The sequence below is a fragment of the Hyaena hyaena genome, unplaced genomic scaffold, assembly GCF_003009895.1.
Source record: "Hyaena hyaena isolate Hyena2069 unplaced genomic scaffold, ASM300989v1 scaffold_152, whole genome shotgun sequence".
Taxonomy (NCBI): Eukaryota; Metazoa; Chordata; class Mammalia; order Carnivora; family Hyaenidae; genus Hyaena; species Hyaena hyaena.
This window is the reverse complement of record NW_024080784.1, coordinates 2,395,284-2,420,050: the sequence shown is the minus strand read 5'-3', so window position 1 is coordinate 2,420,050 and position 24,767 is coordinate 2,395,284. Positions and strand designations below refer to the sequence as shown.

At 34.7% G+C, this 24,767-nt stretch overlaps 1 protein-coding gene across 1 annotated transcript in view; it reads left to right on the top strand.

The window, feature by feature from the left end:
- MAGI2 (membrane associated guanylate kinase, WW and PDZ domain containing 2) overlaps nucleotides 1–24,767 on the top strand; it is a 1,134,938-nt gene that overhangs the window by 614,964 nt on the left and 495,207 nt on the right. The window contains exon 4 of the mRNA XM_039239084.1: nucleotides 11,080–11,292. Within this exon, the coding sequence (XP_039095015.1) occupies nucleotides 11,080–11,292 (213 nt within the window). The remainder of the gene's footprint in view (nucleotides 1–11,079; nucleotides 11,293–24,767) is intronic.

The window sequence follows — 24,767 nt, the reverse complement described above, 5'->3', positions numbered from 1 at the left end:
TTCCCTTGTTCATTAATTCAACAATTTTTCTACAATAAACTCTTCTTTCTGGTACTTTCATAATTTGCTACAAAATGAGAAGGATGATGTGACAGGCAAAATTATAATATAAAAATTTGAGGAGTGGAAGAGGTGTACCTCAATAAAACATACATCTTTAAGAATTAATGGTCAGTTTCTGGTGTATTAAATATGAAGTGCCAGTAATTCTGATAGTTTTCTTTGTGATAAGGTTGATTTTCATAGGTTGTGTGTATATTGACTTAGACAAAAAAATCTGTGTTATTATTATACAGACAAAGACTTATGGTTAGATACCAAAGACTCCTATTTTCTATAGCCTTTTGAGTTGTTCATTGTTGTTCTGGCTGAGAAGTTTGTTCTATTTATATCTAAATTATATCTGCTAACTTTAACAATATTCTGACACTTAGGATTTATGTTTGTAAATGTCTCACACAAGATGACCACAATAAAAATGCTGACTCTTTAAAAACATCAGAAAAAATTAAAGTGTTTCATGGGCTAAAATATAAAGTTGAAGTGCTTCATCTATGGGCTTCCACAAAGTAATCATAGTTCACATCCTCTGGGCATATACTTAGGGACTATTTAAAACACCAAACAGGGATGGATGCAAATGAAAGGCTTGGAACAAAAATAGAAATACTCTGCAACCACAGTCACCTTCCCAAAAGGGAATGTCCAAAGGAAGAGAAAGAGAGACTAAAATGACGGCTCTCCACATTTATGTCAAGAAATCAAATGAGTCCAGACTTTCAAGTAATTGAAACTGTCGGCTACATTTTATTATCATTCTCCGTTCGTAATTTAGGACTTCCTAATACAATGGCAAGGAAATATAACTTGTTGTCATTAAATCCCTTAAAAGTTTCCCTGCAGAATTTTGGAGATGAGTACTTCAGAACTATAACCCAATTCTATCACTTCACAAGTGAGAAAACTAAGAATCAGAAGAATTTAATACCTAATCTAAGGTCTTATAGGGGGTTAGTAGTAGGACCTAAGTTAGATCCCAGACCCTCTACTGTGTGCAGATTTCTTTCCACTGTGCCAAGCTTGGAAAAATCCAGCAGACAAATTCTCCAAGTAGAAGTAAAATTCTTTCATATTATTTTTCTGACTTTTATTAGCAACTGAGGAATAGAAATTAGATATCTGGCTAATTTCTTTAGTCATTAACCAACAATCAAATTAAAATTAATCAGAATTTCCCTGGGTATTGTGTTTGTAAGAAAGTGACAAAAGAAAGTCTTGGAGGTCTCTTAATTTCTTAGTAATCTTATAGTATCACAGTTAATAGCACTGTTGAGAAAAGGAAGTTACATGACGAGCCATAAATGTGTAAGAAAAATAATATTGTCCTTGAAAGTTTCAGTTTTCTTGCTCAATTTTTGAAAAAGTATATTTAATCAAATGACTATCTCAGGCATCCATTGAGCTTTGTACAGATGTCCATTTAAAAATTCATCAATTTTTTTTACTTCTGCTTTTTTATTTACTGAGCCATGAAGGGACTGTCTCTTAGGCACTGAGCACTGAGTGTCACTAGACACTCTAAAAACTTCAACAATTAACTGCAATTAATAACACAGTTGAAATTGAATTCCACTCAAAAAGGTAGACATGTAAAATTATTACTAACTGGAAGTATAATAAATTGTTTTTCCTCAGTGTTGTTTTCCAAAAATCTTTGTTTTGAGATTTTGCTTAGGTTCTCCAAAAGTCATAACATTTATCAAATTTACCACACTGAGTGCCTTAACTACCCAGGAAAACACTAATTTTATTTTTTAACTTTTTAAAAACTTGACAGAGAGAGAGAGGGAGGGAGAGAGAGAGAGCTCACGTGAGTAGAGGAGAGGGACCAAGGGGGTAAGAGAGAAATCCTAAGCAGTCTGTACGTTCAGCACAGAGCCCAATGTAAGGCTCAGTGCTGCCACACAGGGATCATGACCTGAGCTGAAATCAAGAGTCAGACGTTCAGCTGATTGACCTACCCAAGTACCCTGGAAAACACTTCTTTTGTGGTTTGATAGCATACACAGCACTTCTAAAAAATATGTTCCACCACTGAATCGACTAGTTATAGCCCAAATTTCATGATTAACCTCACAGAATAGAGTTTTAAATACTGGTAAAATGTAAGTATTATGTGGGAAACAGTAAGCCCATTTTAGTTATCAGCATCTTAGTTTATTAGATAGTTTATTAGTTTATTAAAAGAGTTTATAAGAGTGGGGACGCCTGGGTGGCTCAGTCCATTAAGCATCCGACTTCAGCTCAGGTTATGATCTCATGTCTGATGAGTTCAAGCCCCACATTGAGCTCTTCACTGACAGCATAGAGCCTACTTCAAATCCTAAGTCTCCCTCTGTCTCTGCCCCTTCCCTGCTCGTGCACTCTCTCTCAAAGTAAAAAAAAAAAATTAATTTTAAAATTAGCCTATTAGAGTGTTAAGACCCAGTCACTTAGCAAGACCCAAGAGAAACTGGAAATGTGACACATCTACTGTATAGAGGAAAAAGAAAATTGGAATTTTTATGAACATGAAGTATGAAAGTAGGAGCCTAATGACAGCAAGGTGAGGCACTGGGTTGTAAGTACTATAGATCCCCTAAATGAGAATGTGGTACTAAAGAGTAGCACAATGAATATGAATAACAAATATGAATAACATATCTTTTTTTACATCATTACCATGACTCAACATTTTCTCTCTTTGTGAGTTGAGACTGATTGTAAAGAGGGCTTTCCAGTCTTACATTTGAACATAAGAAGAGTATCCTCAAGCAAGTTCACATATACCTTATTTACATGAAACATTTATTCTTTTTTCCTTTTAACCTGCAACTTGGTAATAGTCAAACGTGGATTTTTCAAGGTAGGACAAGATAAAGTGATGATTGAGAAGCAGGATGAAAGAGCGCTGCTAGGAAGTGTGTATCTGTTTGGTGTTTAAAAATATTTTACATGTACTCCATCCACATGTGCAGGAAAGCAATTGAACAAGAGAAATATCATTGACCAAGTGTCACCTGAAATTGTTATTATGTTTTGGTGTTTATTCAGTTTTCTTAGTCATTTAAAGCAGAGATTTTCACTTTATTACATATGAGAAAAATAAGCCAGGTGATAATATGGTAACCTTAAAATCATATTTGATAAAATAGATTGTCTAAGGCTATGCTGTCCAGTATAGTAGTCACTATTCAGATATGGCTACTGAACACTTGAAATAGGATTTGTCTAAAGCAAGAGGTGCTGTAAGTATAAACTATACACTGGGTTTTGAAGACTTAGTAAGAAAGAAAGTAAAATATTACATTCATAACTCTTTATATTGATCATATACTGAAATGATAATATTTTTGATATATTGGACAAAACAAAATTATTATTACAGTAACTTTCATCTTTCTTTTTTCTTTTTTAATAAAGTCTGGATAACTAGAAAAATTTAAATTGCATGTGTAGCTTGTATTTGTGGTTCACATTACATTTTTACTAGGCAGCACTGCTATAAGGGATTTAATATTATTTAAATATGATATGCTTGTGAATAGGGCTTGTACATTTTTTGATGTTGATAAAATAATAAATGTTCAAATGCTTTACTTTGAAAGTAGGTTTATATTTGACACTGAGCAATTGTATGTAACTTCTTTCTGTTCTCTTGAGGATTTTCTTGAATAATTTGTTTGTATGTTATTTGGCACAAGAGGGAAATATTCTGAACTCTTCTGAATAATGCCTGAAGGGAGGAGTTACTAAAAGAGAAGAGTTTCTGAGACTCCCTTTAGATAAGTGAACCACCTACCCTACCCAGTCTGTGGACAGTTACATTTAGCAAAGATTTGGCTCGTGGCTGTCCACACTGGCTCACATGAATAAATGAAAATTTGGTCAGAATGACCAGAAGGAACCTACTGGAAATTTGCAAACACATTCCAGAAAATGTTAGATTAAATCATTGGCATGATTTATGATTTCTGGAAAGCACTGATGGAAAATTGAAGACAGTAAAAATTCAGTGTTTGTCATTAGGGATTGTAAAGTAAAAAACAATGTTTATGTAATTTAAAATAAACCTAAAATTCTTAGGTGGCCTTTGTTGCAAAATAATTCAGTTTGGCATATGAAAACACAGAAACTTTCACATTGTTTGCACCACTGTGCACATTTTGATGGTCACATTTAACAGTGAATTTTCACAAAATTCAGCAATTACTGTTCACTGCAGGTATAGTGACAAAATATCATTTTGGATGTTGTTCCTATCTCTGGCACATGTGAGCATCATACTTTCCTCCACAAGAGAAAAAGACATTATCTTTTGGGGCCAGAGAGTTTTTGCATCTTGGTTTGAGGCTGCTAGCTACAGATGACATGATGAGGAAATGGTACCTTTTTGTGGGAGACTAAATTTAAGTATCAGAACTGCTTACAAAAATAACTTCAAAAAACAGTTGGCAAAAAGTATTCTAAAGTGAGACTCTTAGTCTTGTTTTCTGGTAGGAAATGCAATTAAAAAAAAAAAGAATATTGTCTATATTGCATTTACTTACTGTGTTTTGTACTTACAGAATTTCTAAAAGACTAGGTGTAGCCATATGACTGTAATCCTTGCCATGACTGTCCAGTTATGATGGATTTTGATACTAATTTTAACTTATTAATATCCCTTATGTAATAAGTTAATCATGTCTTAAAATTTGAATTTAGAATCCTTTCATGATTTGTTTCTATTAATAAAAATGTAAATCTCTAATATGGATAAAAATGATTGTTTACTTATGATCTGGTAGGTTTTCTAACATAATTAATTACAAGTAGATCTGGAACTCTGAATTTCTTATTTCTGTTTAATGTCGAGTCAAATTTTGCAAGTGCCATTATGGAGGCCACGTATCAGACTATTTGCTCTATTTATAAAACTATAAGACACAAATGATGAGATTCTCAACCTCTTAAATTTTGTCACACATTGTTTCCAACACAAGGACAGATTCTCAAGCTCTCCGGGGATCCCGGTGATGGGCTGTGTTGTATGCATGCCCCAGAGTCCCAGTAGGCAATCATCTCTTCTCTCCTAAACCATTATCTGAAATTGATTCTTTCTGGTTACCAAAACGGGAATAAAAGCACTGAGAATATTGGGGGGAAATGAGGGTCAAGACTTTAATCTGTGAGATACCTTGAAGACAAGAATTGTTATCTCTCTAAAACGCAGCTCCATTTGGGTGCCATGTGGAATGAACTATGACCATTTGATGTAAAACCTACACATGCTATCATTATACACCCAAAGGACGGAAACAACACAGTTGGAATCTGAGTATGCTACTTAAAAAGCCAAGTGCACTACATAACAATTCACATGTTTTCATTATGAAAATTGATCTTATTTAAAGGGAAAACATGTTGGAAATAAGTAAAAGCCTTTCAAAATATTCCAGTTTAGAATATTACATTTCCTCATACATAAAATTAGTTTTTAGTATCATAGCTACTTTTTATCATAGTATCAGAACTTAAAGGCATAAAGGACATGGTAGATCTTAGAAAATACTATTTTGGTGTCTCTTTTCTTTCAATAAAAACGAGGGTACAGAAAAGAGAACAGTATATAATTCATTGAAATAGTCTTCTATTTCTTTTGACCCCTTGACTTCTCCATTAAAATCAAATTGGAAAAGACCAATAAACTCCTGGGAAGGGTCAGAAAAAAGACAAAAACATTATTTTTAAAATACTAAGACTATTTGAAAAGAAGGTTTGGTCTAATAAGAAGAGAAATAATTCCATGATAGTCCTCAACTACATGAAAAATTATTTAGAAAGCTATTTTTTATCTCTTCTAGATGACTTAGGAATGGGTCTGCAAAAAATGGGTAATGGGAGGCATTTGGGTAGCTCAGTAGATTGAACATTCGACTCTCGATTTTGGCTCAGGTCATGAACCCAAGGCTGTGGAGTCAAGCCCCTCATAGGGCTTTATGTTGAGCGTGGAGCCTGCTTAGGATTCTTTCTCTTTCTGTCACTCTGCCCTCTCCCATAGTTGTGCTCTCTCTCTTTCTAAAATAATAATTTTAAAAAATGTGTGTAAGGGATTAGATTTTCAAAGGAGTCTCTAGACAAGTTTAGTTCATAGCAATGTAATCTGTTTTAGTCCCTTTTTCTTTACAAGAAATTAGTAAAACTTCCATTGTAAATTGGCATTTATTAATTTTTTTCATTATGAAACCAGTTATTGACATTTTATACGCTACTCTTTTTATTCAGATTTCTAGAAAGTTTTCTATATTTATTGTGTCAGAAATAGGTGCATCCACCCTGTTTCACTCTTTTAGAACTATAACTTTATTGGAAAAAAATCATTATTTTAAGTACTTAAAAAGCTGAAGAATAAATCAAATTCTTCAAATGTCGTTTTTACCCCAGGCATTGATTAAAAATCAGACTATGTAATCTATAGATAGTCATCATTATAATAGAAATAAGTGAGCAATTTTATATATCATTTGAGTTTTTCATCATGTTCAACAAAAGCACAATTTTATATTAAATTTACATGAAACTAATAAATACATCATCCTTTACAAGTATAGATGTATTCAGCAAGAAGTGGACCAGAGAAGCCTATACCCCATCTCATCCCCCAAAACACACATATGTGTACACACGTGCATACACACACAAGCACATTTTTGCAAGCAAGGAGAGAAAAAAAATCACCTAAACTGTCCCAGCTTTATTATTTGGTAGCAATTATCACCTTTCCCTTTTTAAAGTCATACATTTGTGCCTATTTGTTGTGGCTTTGAATGAAGTTCTCTTGCTGTTAGTGCAGGGCAGAATGCAAATTTCATCGCACATTTTTCCCCCCTCTTCAGAGGCAACATAATATTTTTTTTTTAGAATTTATTTTTTATTTATTTTTTTATAATTTATTGTCTAGTTTGTTTCCATATAACAGCCAGTCTCATCCCAACGGGTGCCCTTCTCCATGCCCATCACCCCCCTTTCCCTTTCTCCTCCACCCCCATCAACCCTCAGTTTCTTCTCAGTATTCAAGAGTCCCTCATGGTTTGTATCCTCTCTCTCTTCCCCTCCCCCACTTATGCTCTGTTTCTTTCTGTCTCAATAATAAATTTTATTTATTTATTTATTTTAAATGTTTTATTTATTTCTAGGAGAGAGAGAGAGAGACAGACAGCGTGAGCAGGGGAGGGTCAGAGAGAGAGGGAGTCACAGACTGAAACAGGCTCCAGTCTCTGAGCTGGCAGTCAGCACAGAGCCCGACGCGGGGCTCAAACCCACGAACCGCGAGATCATGACCTAAGCGAAAGTCGGACGCTTAACCGACTAAGCCACCCAGGCGCCCCTCAATAATAAATTTTAAAAAACATTAAAAAAAAGAAGTTTCTTAAAGAATCCCTCATGGTTTGCCTCCCTCCCTCTCCCCAACTATTTTTTCCCCTTCTCCTCCATAGTATTTTGAAGATATGAGGTTCTTAAAACAAACAGATACAGGTTTTCCACTTGCTTCATGCACAATATTGGTAAATTGTTTAATTTCTGGGGCCTCAATTTTCTTTTAACTGTAGAGACAGAATGATTTTTTATTGTTTTGTGATGAATAAATGCCCAAAGTAGCCACTATATATGGAGACCTGTTCTGATCCAGTCACATTATACATCCCTTTATTATCATTAATCCTTACTACAAAACACCAAGGAGTAAGAGTTATTCTAGTCCCCATTTGATCCAAGAGCGCATAGGTAAAATGTCCATTACAGTATCCAGCTCAGTAAATTGCAGTGCGGTGATGATGATGGTAATAATAATTGTTATCGTAGTTGCTGTTGTGACTATAGTCATATTACAGCCCCCTGTTCCTACTTTAACTAAAGAGATTTAAGGATGTAAGGAAGTAGCCAGTTTAGGGGACACAGGATTCAAAGACAGGTTAATTTCAGCATGATCTGTGCCATTAAACATTACACCATATTGTTACTATATTTTGAGATTTTAAATTGCTAAATGCTGGCACTGTGCATAGAGGCATTTCATTCTCAATGGGACACTATTTCCAAATTCTATGTAAAAAATTTTTTTTATTTTCTTCTGAAAACATTGATATTTTATCTAAAAGTCACATTTTACCATTAATATATGGATTTCTATGAACTTCTATCAAAGCATCATTTTCAGTGACCTACCTATCTGACTACCTGGTTAATTCTTCAACTTAGTTTAGGTATTTCTGGTTGCCTTATTCTATGCATTGGATTTGTTATAATAGCATAGTCTCTGTAAATTATATTTCTCAAGTGTAGTAACTATATGGGTTATTTCTGTGCCTCTTCTAAATTGTTTTTATTATTGCTAATGAAGATAATCTTAACATTTTAACTAATGATTCATACAATTTTACATCTAAAATTTAATCTGTAGTCTTATTTTCATAAATCAAATTGTAGAAATAGAATATTACTATATAATTTATAATCACATCACATGCCAATAGGTATAATTATTTAGCAATATAAATTCAACAGGATCTGTTACTTAATATTTATTTTTAGCCTGAGCTATGAATTTATTTCTAATTAATATAAGGTTATGCTTCTAACTCAGGGAGATTTAAACCATAAAAGACAGGTTGGAAGAAAAATAATACTGAAATGTGATCCATTTTCCTTAATACTGTATATATTTGAAGTCATTAAAGTTTTCAGAATACTACTTAAAACTATATTATTTATTGGGACATGCAGGATTATTTATTAGTGTTACTTGTGTGTATTAGATAAGCAGTTAACTATTGAGATTCCATAGAAAACATAGCAATGTACTGAGAATGGTGCAAGCCCTTAGGGATGCTGCAATATAATAATAATTCATAGACTTCTAAGAAGTAACTAGCAGTCTTTGTTTGCTTAGAATTCAGCAAGTACATTTAAAGGTCTGTCATCTGAAATGCTCTAAATTAAATTAGAAAGTAACCTTTAGCAAAATGTCTATCATCCACTTTGCAGACTTCTGTATAAAAGTTTTACATGTATAAGAACCACTTTACATGATAATATTTTTCCCCTTGTATTTCTCTTACAACCATGAATATCCATGAAAATGAGCAACAACATTAGTGTTCCAGCTAGCCTTTGGAATATTCACTTAGTGCCAGCAGGAGGTTTATACTGCTGTTAAAACCATTGCAATTTTACAGCTTATGAAGCACTTCTTCATACATCCTCCATTTTCACAGCAACCCAGTGATGAGAGCAAGTATAATAGACATTGATCATTTCTGCTGACCCAGCACCCCAAGACCATACCTTCCTGGGGAGCACCCTGCAGTGAGATGGGTGGTAGGTGGGGCTCCACCTCCCTCTTCCCAAATCAAAGGAGAGCAGCCATTCTCCTGCCCTAATTTGTCATTTCAAGGACTCTCCTATGGCTGAGGCTTAGCCAATGAGACAGCCCTGCCTGAGAGTTTGACTGGAAATGAGTGAATTCAGAGCTCCTGAGCAGAGACTGGGATTCATTGGCTCTGAAGGAGTGGCAGCTGGGGGTTGTGCCCATGGCAGTGGAACCACTGGCTTTCAGAGTTTGGGACCAATAGAGGCAACTTGGGTGTTTTGATGGAATTCCTTTGCTTCTGCCCATTTTTCCCAAGATTTTTCAGGCTCTTCCTTCAACTAAGCATCCCGTATCTTCTCAGCACATCCCTGTGATGTTAAATCTTACTAGAGTTGGTTTTTGGTTATTTGCAACACAGAACTAAGACGCAACAAGTATTTGTATTTCCAACATGTAGGTGAAGAAATTGAGCCTTAGTGAGGTTAAATAACTTCCTTGAATTGTAGTTGTATAGAAAAGCCAAGTCTAGAACCCATGACTTAAAGTTTGTTTCTTTCACAACACACTGTTTTCCAGTTGACTTCAGTGGTCTCTGCAGATAGTAAGATGTGCTTCCTCCTCTGTGCCTCTTTGATTGCATGACTCAGTCCTATTTCCTGCTATAATACTTATCTGTTTGATGTCAAATGCGCCTATCTTCCACACTACACTGTTGAACATCTGGAAGACAAGGATTGTTTTATATTCGTCATTTTCTCTCAAACATATATTGGAGTGTCTGGGTGCAGAGTCAGTACTAAATAAAAGTTTTAATGAATGAGTAGTAAATGTGTGCATAAATTATTCAATTAACTGAAAACACCAATGTGGGTTTGAAGATGATGCTAAAAGTATAACACTGATTTTATAAAACACCACTATGTTCTTTACCAATCAAAATTTTAGACTACAAATAATTTGCCTTAAATATATAAAGACGCTCACTTAGTAAGTATTTATTCCAAGCCTACTACGTGCCAGGCTGTTATTACAGAGAGAAATAAGAGTTAGTTTCCTTCTTTGAGAAGTCTCAGAGACTGATGGGAGAAACAAATATTCCATCGCTCCGATCATGGACTTATGGGAAGAAGAACTGTAGTAATCTGAAGAATGATTAATTAGGCCTGCTGTCAGCAGCCATGGGAACCATTAAACTGGCATGGAGCTACCACTCTGGGCAGGATGCTGTGTGCATCAAGGACAACAGCCAGAGTCCTCTGAAAGCTAGAAAAAAGCACAATGTGCTTTGCTTTCCAGAATGTTATAAGATTTGCTTTTAAAAATGTCACCTGTACCCTTATTCAGACATTATTTTTTAAAAGATTATCAAATTTTAAAAATAATTTAGAAGTTGCTATGTACCATATGAGACTAATACATATAACTGTATTTTGGTTTGACAAAAGGTGGGAATGAAGATAAATCTATATCCTTATTTAAGTATTAAAGCCCAATTTAGTAGAAGCAATAAATAAAGGTATATATAAAAATGTGAAAGGATATGAAATCACATATATGTATGCATGTAAAATACATATATATGTAAGAAACAGAATACATATTTGTCAATATATACTTTCCATTTCTTATTAATTATGTATGTAGTAGGAGAAATATTTGACTCCATAATGTTCTGGTATCATTTGCAGACAATTACTACGGCACACCGAAGCCTCCAGCAGAACCAGCACCATTATTATTAAATGTGACAGACCAGATACTTCCGGGAGCCACTCCAAGTGCTGAAGGAAAACGGAAGAGGAATAAATCAGTGAGCAACATGGAGAAAGCAAGTATAGAGCCTCCTGAGGAGGAAGAGGAAGAGAGGCCTGTGGTCAATGGAAATGGAGTAGTAACACCAGGTTAGTTTTTTACATATGTATACATGATATGATAGTTATCTCCAGAGCGAAGATTATGGTATCAAATGGAAAGGAAATAATTCTTGTATCCATTTTATTGTTTTAATTTGACAATTAAATCAACTAATTCATTTGAGTTACTCAGTTTTTGTTTTCACTTACACAATATTAATGGCAATATAATGAATGGTTTCTACATCTTAGAAAATGTTACAAGTCATGAATATGATTGTGGAAAGTTCTGGGGGTTTTGTTAATTAATATTAAGTAGAAATCTATCCTTAGAAATCTTACTGTACTCACAGTTCTGTAAGTAGAGGTTGTGTCATATGATTTAGTTAACAACTTCATTGAATACAGTCCTCAAAATGACCACAGCTATAGCATGTCCATATATTTCCCTCTATCCTTACTATCTATTCTGACAATGTGGAGAAGGCATCTTTATACATTGACTTTGTGAAGACACCTACCCTTGAATAAAGAAAACTTGTTATCCTTTTCATATATGATCTATCATATCACATATATAAAGAATATCAGGCAGATATAAAGTGTGTTTGTGCAAGGTATGGCTTTGCTATTTTCTTGTGCTTATTACTAACAGAAAGCTAAGTAGTTTATTTATAAAATGGATTTTTTCTTTATATTATTCATAATTAAATGTTACCAAAAGTATGGCATTCTTGTAGCCTTTAACCTTAGAGTAATCTTCCAAAGTTTTGTTTTATTTATTTATTTTTTAAAAATAGCATATCAGTAAGCATTGAAAATCTAAGAGGTGTGTTAAACTTCTTTAAAAAATGTTAACACGTGCACCTTGCATACATATTATTTATATTACTTATAAATAATAAATGACTTTGATGTCTGTATTTTTAATTATCACCGTGCTGTTTCTATAGTGACAACATAGTATTTGAATTTTCATGCTCAATTATTTTTATCAAAGTTTCATAAGCTTGTTTTTTAACTTCCTTGTTCATAATAGCTGTAAAAATGTTCTTTCTTGAACATAAAGAGATCTGTACTAATCAAGGTGTAAAACCTAAAAAAGTGGCTTCATCTTGATTACTCAGAGGAGAACCTCTTCCATTAACATAATGGTGAAAAATATGCTCTGATCCTACCAATAACTCATTCCTGGATACAAATGCTAAAAATCCCTATTGTCACATAGTGTAACCTGTTCACTATGAAATGATCAGGTAATTTTCAAATAATTAGATACCTTTTCCTTTTTAATTCTGAAATATCTTTGTCAAAATTCTCATTATGTAATAGATTTAAATTAATAGTACATAGTTTTCTGATTTGATCTTTGATATGAGAATCAAAATGATTTAGCTGAGTGGAAGCAATAATCACAGAGGAAGCAGAAGTTGGGGATCAAAGTGCAGTTATAGAGTTTCTTACTAGTTAACACCTCGTAGCTAAAAATATAGAATATTTGTCATTGGTTGGGCCTGAATCATTGGTTTCTAATTCATTTCTCCTCCGTATAGGGCAAATCAAATGAAGCATTCTTGACCAGATTTGTAAACTCGAAATTAATTGGAGGTCATAGCGAATTTAGAAAGCACCATTCTCTTCTATTTATACCCTAAACATGAAGAATTGTTTTTTGTTTGTTTTGTTTTGTTTTTGGCTAGGCAGTCTTTAAAGACCCCTAGGAAAATGGATTGGTTTTACCTCTTCTTAACCAGTTATAACCATGTGACTGTCCTTGGACCTCTCAGCCTGACGATGGTAGAAGACAACTGCCCAGGCCAACTCTGGGATTTCTGGAGAGTCAGTATTTGTCAAAAATGCTTATAGATGCTTACAGTCGTTCTGGAAAGCCAGGCTGGGCAAGTGGCCCTTATGCTATCTTTTTCTTTCCCTATTATGGGAGATGAAACATATGTAAATTAGGCAGCTCTTGGCCTAGTGTTCAAAGATTGAGGAAACAGTCTCAAACCAGAGAATTGGTTCCTCATCCCATATTAGAAAACTTTGTTTTTCTTTGTTTCTCGAATAGAAATTTTAGGATTCACTAAAATGTATCCCTCTCATATGCATTTACTCAGCTTTTCACCTTTTGAAACTTGTCACATTTTTTTCCAGCATAGGCTCTTTATCCTTTATTTTCTTTCCATACACATTCACTACATATAAAGCACTTCAAACAATAGCGAGAAAATTGTTGCTTAAATTTTAGTTAATACTGCCTTATATTGACTAAGAACTTATAACACTAATTAATATCAAGTGTCAATTCAGAACATAAATACTATAGTTGATGAGGCACATTTGGAGAGTAAGAAAAGCTTACTGAGATAATTCTGTTCCATTACAAAAACTACTGATAATAAATAATGTAATTTTTAAAAATGTTTTATTTATTTCTGAGAGAGAGAGACAGCGTGAGCAGGGAAGGGTCAGAGAGAGAGGGAGATACAGAATCTGAAGCAGGCTCCAGGCTCCAAGCTGTCAGCACAGAGCCCGACATGGGGCTCAAACCCACGAACTGTGGGATCATGACCTGAGCCGAAGTCGGATGCTTAACTGACTGAGCCACCCAGGCGCCCCTGATAATAAATAATGTAAAATGTAACTTCTTTTGGATGCTTACCATGTGCTGGGGACTCCCTAATTTTATTCTGTGTACTAGTTCGCTTAATTCTCCAAACAGATTTTACAGATTGGGTACTATTTTACAGATTAAGACCCTGAGGTACACTACAGTTAATTTGCCAAGTAACTGGAATTTATATATAGGAATTATATATATAAATATAAGATATATTTATATATAAATTATAAAATATATAAACAAAGATATATTATATGTGTGTATATACATATATATTATATATATGTATATATAAAAGAACCCATGATCTCAGCTGCTATGCTATCTTGAATCTTATAGCACCAAATAGAGGCATAAATATGTTTCTCAGCAATATATAGGCACATGACCACTATTTTACTTGTGCCTCTTTAAAAGTGGCATTATAAGTTTCTACCTACCAAAAGTTTCTTATTTCTTTCAATTTTTGAAGTCATCTACAACTGAGGTAGGTTATTTAACTCTGGGGATATAAAAAATCCTATTTCTTATAATATTCTGTATGTGTTTAAGCATCAAACCTACTAATTTTAACTCCTTATATACTTTACCAAAATGAATTATTTTGTCTATGTAAATAAAGATTTTAGAGGAATCCTTGATTTACTTCTATTACTAATTTTCTTTATTTTTTTTCTCCTTTTAACTTCTACTTAGAAATAAACATTCCTCGTATTTTAAGACCATATTTATGTAAAGTTGGTCACCACCTTTAAATATATAATTTCTACATGGAGTTCTAACATTATCAATCAATATTCATATATTTTATGTGAACTATCTCATGCTAGGTTCCCTTTTTAGTCAAAATTACATCAGACAGATGGATGTAGCCCATGTCACCTAGGAAAGCTATAGAATGATCTTTCAGTGTCTCAGATCAGAAATGTTTCTCTCTCTGACATATGTCACTTTGGTGATAGAAATCAATATAATTCTATCCTTAGAAATGTAGTTCTATGCTTGTTAATACTGAAAGTTACAAAAATAAAAATGAAATCAAATAAATAGTGGCAATTCTCCTTTAAGAAATGTATAGCATGAGGTAGACATGTAATATGTATATTATCGCATATCCCATAATCATAGTGTTTTTAATGAAGAATATGCTGAAATTTAGTTAAAGGTACTTAACTAAGGTAATAGCTAATTTAATAACAGAGTTGAGATCTGGACCCAGGAACACCTGAACTTATCCTCTCTCCAATCACGTTTCTCTGGGCTGTTCACCATGCTGAGGACAAAATGACTCCTGACCTCCATGAGGTAGAACCATAATCTTTCAGCTCAGTGTATTTCATTACATTGTATTCTGTTATGCTTGTCCTTCACTGAATTTGTGGCTGTGGTGTTAGATCTAATGCTTGCAAGGATGATATATCTTTACATCATCTTGGAGAATCTGTCTTTAAACTGATATTTAAAATTCATATCCCTAGGAAACCTTTCTTGATATTAACCTCATCTATATTTGGACATTTTTATCTTGTTAGAATTGACATCCAGCCACATGGCTTCAAATACTGTAGATTTACCTGCAGTCTTCACTTTTCCAGGATGTTCCAAGGCCATAGTTCTGACATTTGTCCCCTGGACTGCCCCTCCAAAGAATTTCTATGGCAAGTTAAATGCAACATTCCACCTGAATTTTTCTCCCATAACAGAGACAAGCACCTCAACTCAGAAAGGCTTGATTTTTCAAATTCTTCTTTTCACCCAGATAGCTCTGGGTTCTTCAATGCTTCTTTTCCCCGGGTTTGTTATGTATTATTGGGTGTAAAATATCCTAGACCTGTAGTTTTAATCTCTTGTTTCCAAAAATCGCCATCCTAGATTACTGCCGTATCACCTCACTTGTAGACCACAGTCCCCTAACTGATCTACATTCCTCCAGGCTCCATCCCTATCACATTGAGTGTTATTCCTCCATCAGTGAAAGATTCTTGAAGCAGCACTTGATCATGTGACTCTCCTTCCTAAAACTTGAGTGAGCTTCCATTTCTACTGCTTCAGACTCCCTGGACAGCCCCTCAGGCCCTCCCATATTTTACTGAAACATCTTTGCTAGCTTTGGCCCCTACTCCTCCTTTACCTCTTCTCTGATCTACAAAATACACTCATAAAACACTTTCATGTGTTTGAGAAGCCCTTCTCCGTAGTATAACCTCCTAGTCTTTTATTCAAAACACAATAAAAAGTTTTGATATTCCTAAGAAATCACTTGTTGACTTCCATGATGAAAAACTGAGTTTGTCTATCTCTGAATTATCCAAGTACAATTTACACACTTCAGTAATTTGAAAGCTACTAATTAGCCTGGTGGTTGTAGGTCACTTTTCATACTGTGTATGTCTGGCATCCCCACATACATTGTAAGCACTTCCAGGATGAGGACAATTTTGGTTTTTTGTTTACCTGTGTCAGTGATCAGTATATATCTTTAGATATCTCAAGATCTTTATAACTCTTTATTTTTTAGTCAACCAAACCTCTAGAGAATGTCAAAGCTTTACTATATCAACATGATTAGCTGTATTTCATGCTCATTTTATACTGCTCATTGTCTTCAACATGCATTCCTTCTAAGTTTGAAAGATATGACATTCTCTTTTTAAAAAGCTTATTTTTGAGAGAGAGAGAAAAAGCAAAAGTGGGCGAGGGACAGAGAGGGAGGTAAAGAGAGAATCCCAAGCAGACTCCATTCTATCAGCACAGAGCCCTACATGAGGCTCCATCTCTCAAACCAGGAGATCGTAACCTGAGATGGAACCAAAAGTTGGTTATTTAACTGACTGAGCCACCCAGGTGCCCCAAATGATAGAACATTCTTGATCTTCATTCCCTCAAAAGTTATTTGATAACTAAAGAAAATTATGTACAAGTATATTTTAAAATATATATTCTTAGATATAAGAATTTTTCATTTTCTCTGTGAAAATACCAAAAATAGATAGGTGGATGATGAATCATTATATTGTACACCTGAAACTAATATAACACTGTATGTTAACTATACTGGAATTAAAATAATAAAATAAAATAAAATAGGTAGATAAAAAGTAGATAGTTTTGTTTAACGATTGAACTTTTCTGAAGAAAAGAAAATTCTATAAACCATAGTAACTGGGTTAAGCTTTCTTGGATTTCTTTTATTTCATGAATTATATGCTAAACTTTTCCGGAAAGTAATTCACCATTATATTGTAGCTTCCCCTCATCAGCTATTAGTAAGTCTAGTGCAAAGAATTAGAAATGCACATATATTTTAAAGGCAGCTAAATCTCTCTGTTAATACACATACACACACAATGCCAGGAGGAACGGGGCCCGTGAGAGCTACCTTCACCAACAAAGGGAATACAGTATGTGTACACAGAGCCGCCTTCTCCAGGCCCCCAAGCCCGCAATTAGTGCAAATGAACTGCATCTCCCAGAGAGCAAACAGAGTGTCCCTTATGTGATCACCGAGTGTCCTCAGCAATGATCTCAGTTCACCATTAGGGACCCGCATCCAGGTCCTGTGCTGCTTGGCACGCTGACTGTGCATGCACCATCAGTCCTGGCTCTGTGAATGAGGTCCTGTCACTGTCAAAAGAATTATGTCCTCCATAGTGAATCTCGCTGTTTTCCTGTGAATAATAGCCCACTCTGAAACCACCCCAACGCCGCCTAGCCCCTGCTTATTTTTGTGTGGGTTCACAGAGACTGTGATGTGTGTACCACTCAGATCTTTATCTTTTTTTTTCTTTTTCTTTTTGAGGAGGCTTAATTTTATGATCTTGTTCCCAAATCCAGTAGTAGGGATTATCTTTCCATTGGAGGGGAGAATTCCTGGGACTATTTTAAATTAACCTTCTAAAATTAGATATCTCCTTTATAAACGGGGAGCATCTTTTCTTAAAAGGATTATTTGAAAGTTAAAACTGCCCTAATTGTAAAGTGAGTATCTAGGTAAAACCTCTGAGTATCTAGGTGTGATTATAAAGTAATAAGATAATCACTTTAAAGCTCATGGTTATGAACTACATTAGTAATTGTAACTGCAGCACTGAGGGAAAATTGAAATCATGAGTGGTTTCAGGAATGTCACTTCAAGTCAAGGCCAGCTGACTTTGCTTTTAAACTAAAAGCAATGCATTATTTGAACCTCTTCATCCCCTAAAACTGATTCAGCATTTTAGGGATCTCACACTCAACCTTTGTGGAGAGCATTTTTCTATTTCTCTGAGCTGTGTAGGATGTGACGTGTAGGAGAGAGAAATTTGATAGATGAGCAAGGAGGGCAGAGCAGAACAACCAGGTAAGTCTCAGGTTTGTATAGCACTTGCAGAAGCCTGAGGGCTAGGTGCGATGTTTAAGTGGCTTCATGTGCTCTAGGCATCCTTCAAGCTTAATCGTATTTCTAATCATAGCCATCTATTCTCTCTAGGTCCGATTTTTGCTATGTTTCATTTTTGTGTCTCCTATTTCTCCTCATAAGAAGTGATGATAATTTTGGTGTGAAATCTCAGCTCCTTTATTGCCAGACAAAGAGTGCTATAGTTATTTCTAGGTGAAGCCTGGACTTTGTTCCTGAAGAGGGAAAGCCTCTGTGTGCACTCATTCCTTCTACATAGCTCCATTGCTGGGAATAGCACCCTCATATTTTTACTCCTAATTGACTTATTGCTCTCATCAAACAATACGTTGACTCAATTTGACCCCAAAGAACAGCACTTGAATTATCAAGATCAAAATGAAACAAAGTCATCTTCTTTTTCTCTTTCAGATCCTTTGATGTTCCTAATACTTAAGAGGATATTATGTTTTAATATAGTACTAATTTCATAGAATCTTTTCAGAATTTTGAAAGCAAGATCTAAGAGATGCACGCTTATATCCTATATTTCATTTGTGCCTTGCTTTGGTCTTTGATATTTTTAATACTTATATCAGTTTCTCTTACTCCAAAGTTAGTTGAGGGCTTGAAGGACTTGGTTCTATATGATAAACATCTTTCAAATACATTACATTTATTAAAAGCAAACAATATACAATTTCAAAGTCATAAGGTTTCATTTCATTGCCATTTTTCTAGTCTACTTTTACTAAAATGTTAAAAATGAAATGATGCAGAAAGAAAAAAGTATACTCATTAAGGTAGCTCTTCTCTCTTATAAATGAGAAATAATTCCCTCTACTAATCTTTCTAGGGAATCTTCATAATTTAGTTTTTAAATCTTGGAATTTTTTTCCTTGTGATCTTCTGCTCACTGATAGGCCTTGAGTTTTCTATTTTCCTAATTTCACATAATGTTCTTTCAGTGCTTCAGAGTAACTATAACCAACTGAGAGTTTTAAATATAGATAAAAAATAATTTTGAGGTATTGAACATGTTTTCTTAGTAATTCACATTTTCCTGCCTAACCTCCTGAATAGATGAGATGCAATTCGGTTACAAATTTTACAGATAAAAAGTCATTTCTTTTTTTTTAATTTTTATTTTTTTAATTTTTTTTTTACAAATAGTTTATTGTCAAGTTGGTTTCCATATAACACCTAGTGCTCATCCCCACAAGTGCCCTCCTCCATGCCCATCACCCCCCTTCCCTTCTCCCTCACCCCATCAGCCCTCAGTTTGTTCTCAGCATTCAAGAGTCTCTGATGGTTTGCCTCTCTCCCTCTCCCCCACTATTCCCCCCTTCTTCTCCCCCATGGTCCTCCGTTAAGTTCCTCCTAATCTCCTAATACGTGCAAACATATGATATTTGTCCTTCTCTGCCTGACTTATTTCACTCAGCATAACACCCTCAAGGTCCATCCATGTTGCTACACATGGCCAGATTTCATTCTTTCTCAATGCCATGTAGTATTCCATCCTATAGATAAACCACATCTTCTTGATCCATTTGTCCGTTGATGGACACTTAGGCTCTTTCCATGTTTTGCCTAGTGTTGAGAGTGCTGCTATGAACATTGGGGTACATGTGCTCCTATGCATCAGCACTCCTATATCCCTTGGGTAAATTCCTAGCAGTGCTATTGCTGGGTCATAGGGGAGTTCTATTGTTAATTTTTTGAGGATCCTCCACACTGTTTTCCAGAGGGGCTGTACCAGTTTACATTCCCACCAACAGTGTAGGAGGGTGCCCGTTTCTCCACATCCTCGCTAGCATCTAGAATCCTCTGATTTGCTCATTTTAGACACTGTGAGTGGCATCAGGTTACTCAATGTGGTTATGATTTGTATTTCCCTGATGAGGAGGGATGCTGAGCATTGTTTCATGTGTCTGTTGGCCATCTGGATGTCCTCTTTGGAGAAGTGTCAGTTCATGTCTTCTGACCATTTCTTCACTGGGTTGTTTGATTTTTGGGTGTGGAGTTTGGTGAGTTCCTTATAGATTCTGGATATTAACCCTTTATCTGATATGTCATTTGCAACTATCTTTTCCCATTCCATCGGTTGTCTATTAGTTTTATGGATTGTCTCCTTTGCCTTGCAGAAGCTTTTAATCTTGATGAGGTCCCAATAGTTTATTTTTGCTCTTTATTCTTTTGCTTTTGGGGATGTGTCAAGTAAGAAATTGCTGCAGTGGAGATCAAGAAGTTTGCTTCCTGCTTTCTCCTCAAAAAGTCATTTCTTGACAGGACTTGGGATTTTTGTTTCCTCAATTGATGACAAGCATAATCATTACCCTAACTTTCCTTAATTCTAATATTTTATTCTAGGCTTATTTTATATAATATATAATTTTAGATAAATTTATTATATGTAAATTACCACCGTGTCTAAGAACCACCTCTTCTCATTTGCCTCGTCTCATTCACATGCCTTATATGAAAACAACTTACATGGACTGTTGGTAGGAATGGAAACACTTGCAGCCACTGTGGAAAACAATAAAGAGGTTCCTCAAAAAGTTAAAAATATAACTATCCTATGATCCATCAATTGCACTACTAAGTATTTACTCAAAGGATACAACAATACTAATTCAAAGGAATATGTGCACCCTGTATTTACTACACCACTATTTACAGTAGCCAGATTATGGAAACAGCCCAAGGGTTCATCAATTGATGAATGGATAAAGAAGAGGTGGTATATATATAAAATGGAATACTACTCGACCACCAAAAAAAAAAAAAAAAAAAAAAAAAAAAAAAAAAAAAAAAAAAAAAAAAAAAAAAAAAAAAAAAAAAAAAAAAAAAAAAAGGAGTCTTGCCACTTGGAACCACATGAATGGAGTTAGAAAGTGTTATGCTAAGCCAAATAAGCCAGTCGGAGAAAGACTAATACCATAGGATTGCACTCCCATGTGGAATTTAAGAAACAAAGCAAACAAGCAAAAGGTGGGAAAAAGAGAAAGAGGCAAACCAAGGAACAGACTTTTAACTACAGAGGACAAACTGATGGTTACTAGAGGGGAGGAGAGAAGAGAGATGAGTTAAAGAGGTGATGAGGATTAAGGAGTGCACTTGTGATGAACACCAGGTGTATGGAAGTGTTGAATCGCTACACTGTACAGTTGAAACTAATATTACACTGTATGTTAACCAAAATTTAAATTAAAACTTTAAAAAACCTTATAAATGCATTTTTTTAGAAATTAGAAACACTTTAGGAGAACTAAGAAGTTAAAAGAAAACTTACTGAAAGTTAGTAATCAGTTTATACAGAAATATCTCTGAAAACGCAGAAAAGGAATCTTTGCTAACTGGCTGGCTACAGCCACAGGGAGTAGAAACAGGAGAAAAGCCTACTTTGCATTGTATTTGACCTTTGTACTTTCGGATTTCATCCATGTGCATATTTTACTACATCAAAAAAGTAATTAGTTTTTTAAACGATGAACAAAAATTCACTAATTATTTAAAGTGCAAACAATTTAGCACCCATAGTATAATCCTTATTTTTATTTTAGGAGGTTTTGGAAAATTGGTAAGAGCACTCTGTGAGCAAGAAGCTATAATCTTGACTTTTTTAATCAACTGGCTACATAGAACACAGGTGGCCACTACATGATTCCTTCCTTTCTGAAGACAGAATGCCCTCCACTTTCCACTACAGAATATAACCTATAGCATGGGCATAATAGAAAATCAGTTGAAATGACATTTGTCTCTTGTCTAAGAGTCAACCCTTGAAATGTTCATTCATTTACAAGATCCTATGGTTCAAATTTTTAACTAAGTATGCAGCTTCTAGAAATGAAGTGAGGACCATGCTCTGACAGCCCCCTCTGCCACTAAAATGCAATAAGACTTTGGATGCACATAACAAATACACTTTTTGATGATATTACTGAGTTTGCAAGAAAGCAAGATAAATCTTCAAGCTCCATCACTTCTACTACCACAAATGAGCAGAAATTAAAGTGAGGAGCAATCTGTTATAAACAGACTTGAAAACCAAGGTTGCCCTAGCAATATATGAGGAAACTAAGCCTTGGGCTAATATAAAATTGAGGAGCTGAGCCTCTGATTCTGCTTTAAGTCTATACCCTCAGTGGTGCCAAATTGCTGCCAACTTCATAGCTCAGTAGCAGCCCCTCGTGCACAGCAAAATGAAATGCAGAACTCTACAGGAATAATACAGAACTTGAAAATAAGTGTGGATTCTATGGATAATTTATCCTCCTTTAAATCACTTAACCACACAACATCTTTCAACTAAGGAAGAAAAACTCACTTTATGTAAACACCTTTTTAAAAGGAAATGTTATCTTTGTGTGTATCTCTTTTTTAAAAAATTCATTTTTATGAGCAAACATATGATGTCCTTCTCTGCCTGACTTATTTTGCTCAGCATAACACCCTCAAGCATAGGTGGATTAGGAGGAACTTAACAGAGGACCATGGAGGAGAAGAAGGGGAAAACTAGTTGGGAAGAGGGAGGGAGTCAAACCATGAGAGACTCTTGAATGCTGAGAACAAACTGAGGGCTGATGGCGGTGGGGGGGAGGGGAAGGGGAGTGATGGGCACGGAGGAGGGCACTTGTGGGGATGAGCACTGGGTGTTATATGGAAACCAACCTGACAATAAACTATTAAAAATAATAATATACATACCCAATATCAATAAAATTTTCATCCCAAAAGAAAAAAAAAGAAATAAAGAATGTGGTATTTTAAAAAAAGAAATTTCATTTTTAAAGTTTATTTATTTTGAGTGAAGTGAGAGTGTGTGAGCAGTGGAGGAGCAGAAAAAAAGGGAGAGAGAAAGAATCCCAAGCAGGCGCCTTACTGTCAGCACAGAACCTAACACAGGGTTTGAACCCATGAAACTGTGAGATCATGACCAGAACCAAAACCAAAAAGAGTCAGATGCTCAACTGAGCCACCCAGGTGCCCCAGAAATTATGTATATTTTTAAAAATCTAGTATCTTTAAAATTATACAAACTTGACCACACTTGTTTCTCTAGGGAAAAACTATTTAGGCTGCTTGACTGATTTCACTATGCAATTTATTTAGTATTTTTGAAGTAGTAGAATTCACTGATAATATGTAACATTTACTGAATACCTACTGTTCTAAGCAATTTATATGCATGTCACATCTAGTGCTTATAGGAAGGTAATGTTATTTTCCCTATAGTACGGCTATGAAAAATGAGGCATGCCCAGAGTGATGAAACGATTTGCTCAACATCACACTGTAAAGAACAGATTCAAGCTTAGGCAGTCTGACACCAGCCTTAGCAATTATATTCTTCTGTTTCTTGTGGAGTGTGTTTGTTGTTACCTTAGAATCACTGAACAAAAAGAAAAAGAAAAAAATTATCTCAGATTGTTCCTATTCTCTTTTCTTATCAACTACAAATATGTTCCTCACAATCTTTTTTTCCCCTCAGATGCTCTCTAGCCATGCTTATTTCCAAAGAAATAATATGAAGACAGGAGGGAAACAAATGATTAGATTCATTAAAATTTGTCACATAGCCATTATAAATATAAATCACAGAGCTCTCACAGGATAAAACAATTTTTGGAAATTTAAATTTTATGACAGTTCAAGAAAGAAAATCAACAATTTCCTGTCTAGCTTAAAAACATTGTTTTTTCCCTCATTTCAAAAGATAGCAATTACATAAAATTCAACATTAACTATATACATAGACCATGTCAAGTGAAAATATGGGTAACGTATAAAACAGGCATTCTTCTTGAAATGGTTTTATCTTGGTTTCTGATTATTCTTTAATAAAACTGAGTGAGACATTCAAAACCATGGCATTCTGATTTATTCCTAGTCTTGTGTCCAAAAGACAATGTGTTAGATTTTGTAGGGCAATAAACGTGTAAGCAAATGGAATGGCTACAATACATATTTTTGTATATCAACACCTTAGACGAGACCAAAACTATAGAATTTATGTGAGTTGGACTGAATTATGCAAAAATGCATACACTTAATTCTCTTCCAATTAAATGGCTTGCAGTCCCTCTACAATGTACAGATATTTGAGTTTTTCTTATTTTCTTATGCAAAGAAGGAAAGCATTTGCTAAATCCAACAAAATACCATTTGGGTAGGAAAGAGGAAAGAAATTAGATTTCCTAAATCTTTGCAACAGCAAAAGTGTACATAAAATATGTTTTTTTATAGATCCTCATTTATAAGACTGTACATTGTCAACGTCTGTTTTGTGTCTCAGTGTCTCTGTAGAGTATCTAGGAAATTCAACAGTTCTGGTCAAGGGTAATTTATTTTATCATTATCATTCTTTAAAAAGAGATGTTCCTTCTTATTGAAATAGTCTTTGATGCTATTGTTAGTGAAACAAAACAAAACATGCCCTGCTCTGGTTTGTAAGGCATCTAAGTGACCTAGAAATGCAAAATGGAATGCTCAAAAAATGGCAGTGTTTGATAAAGT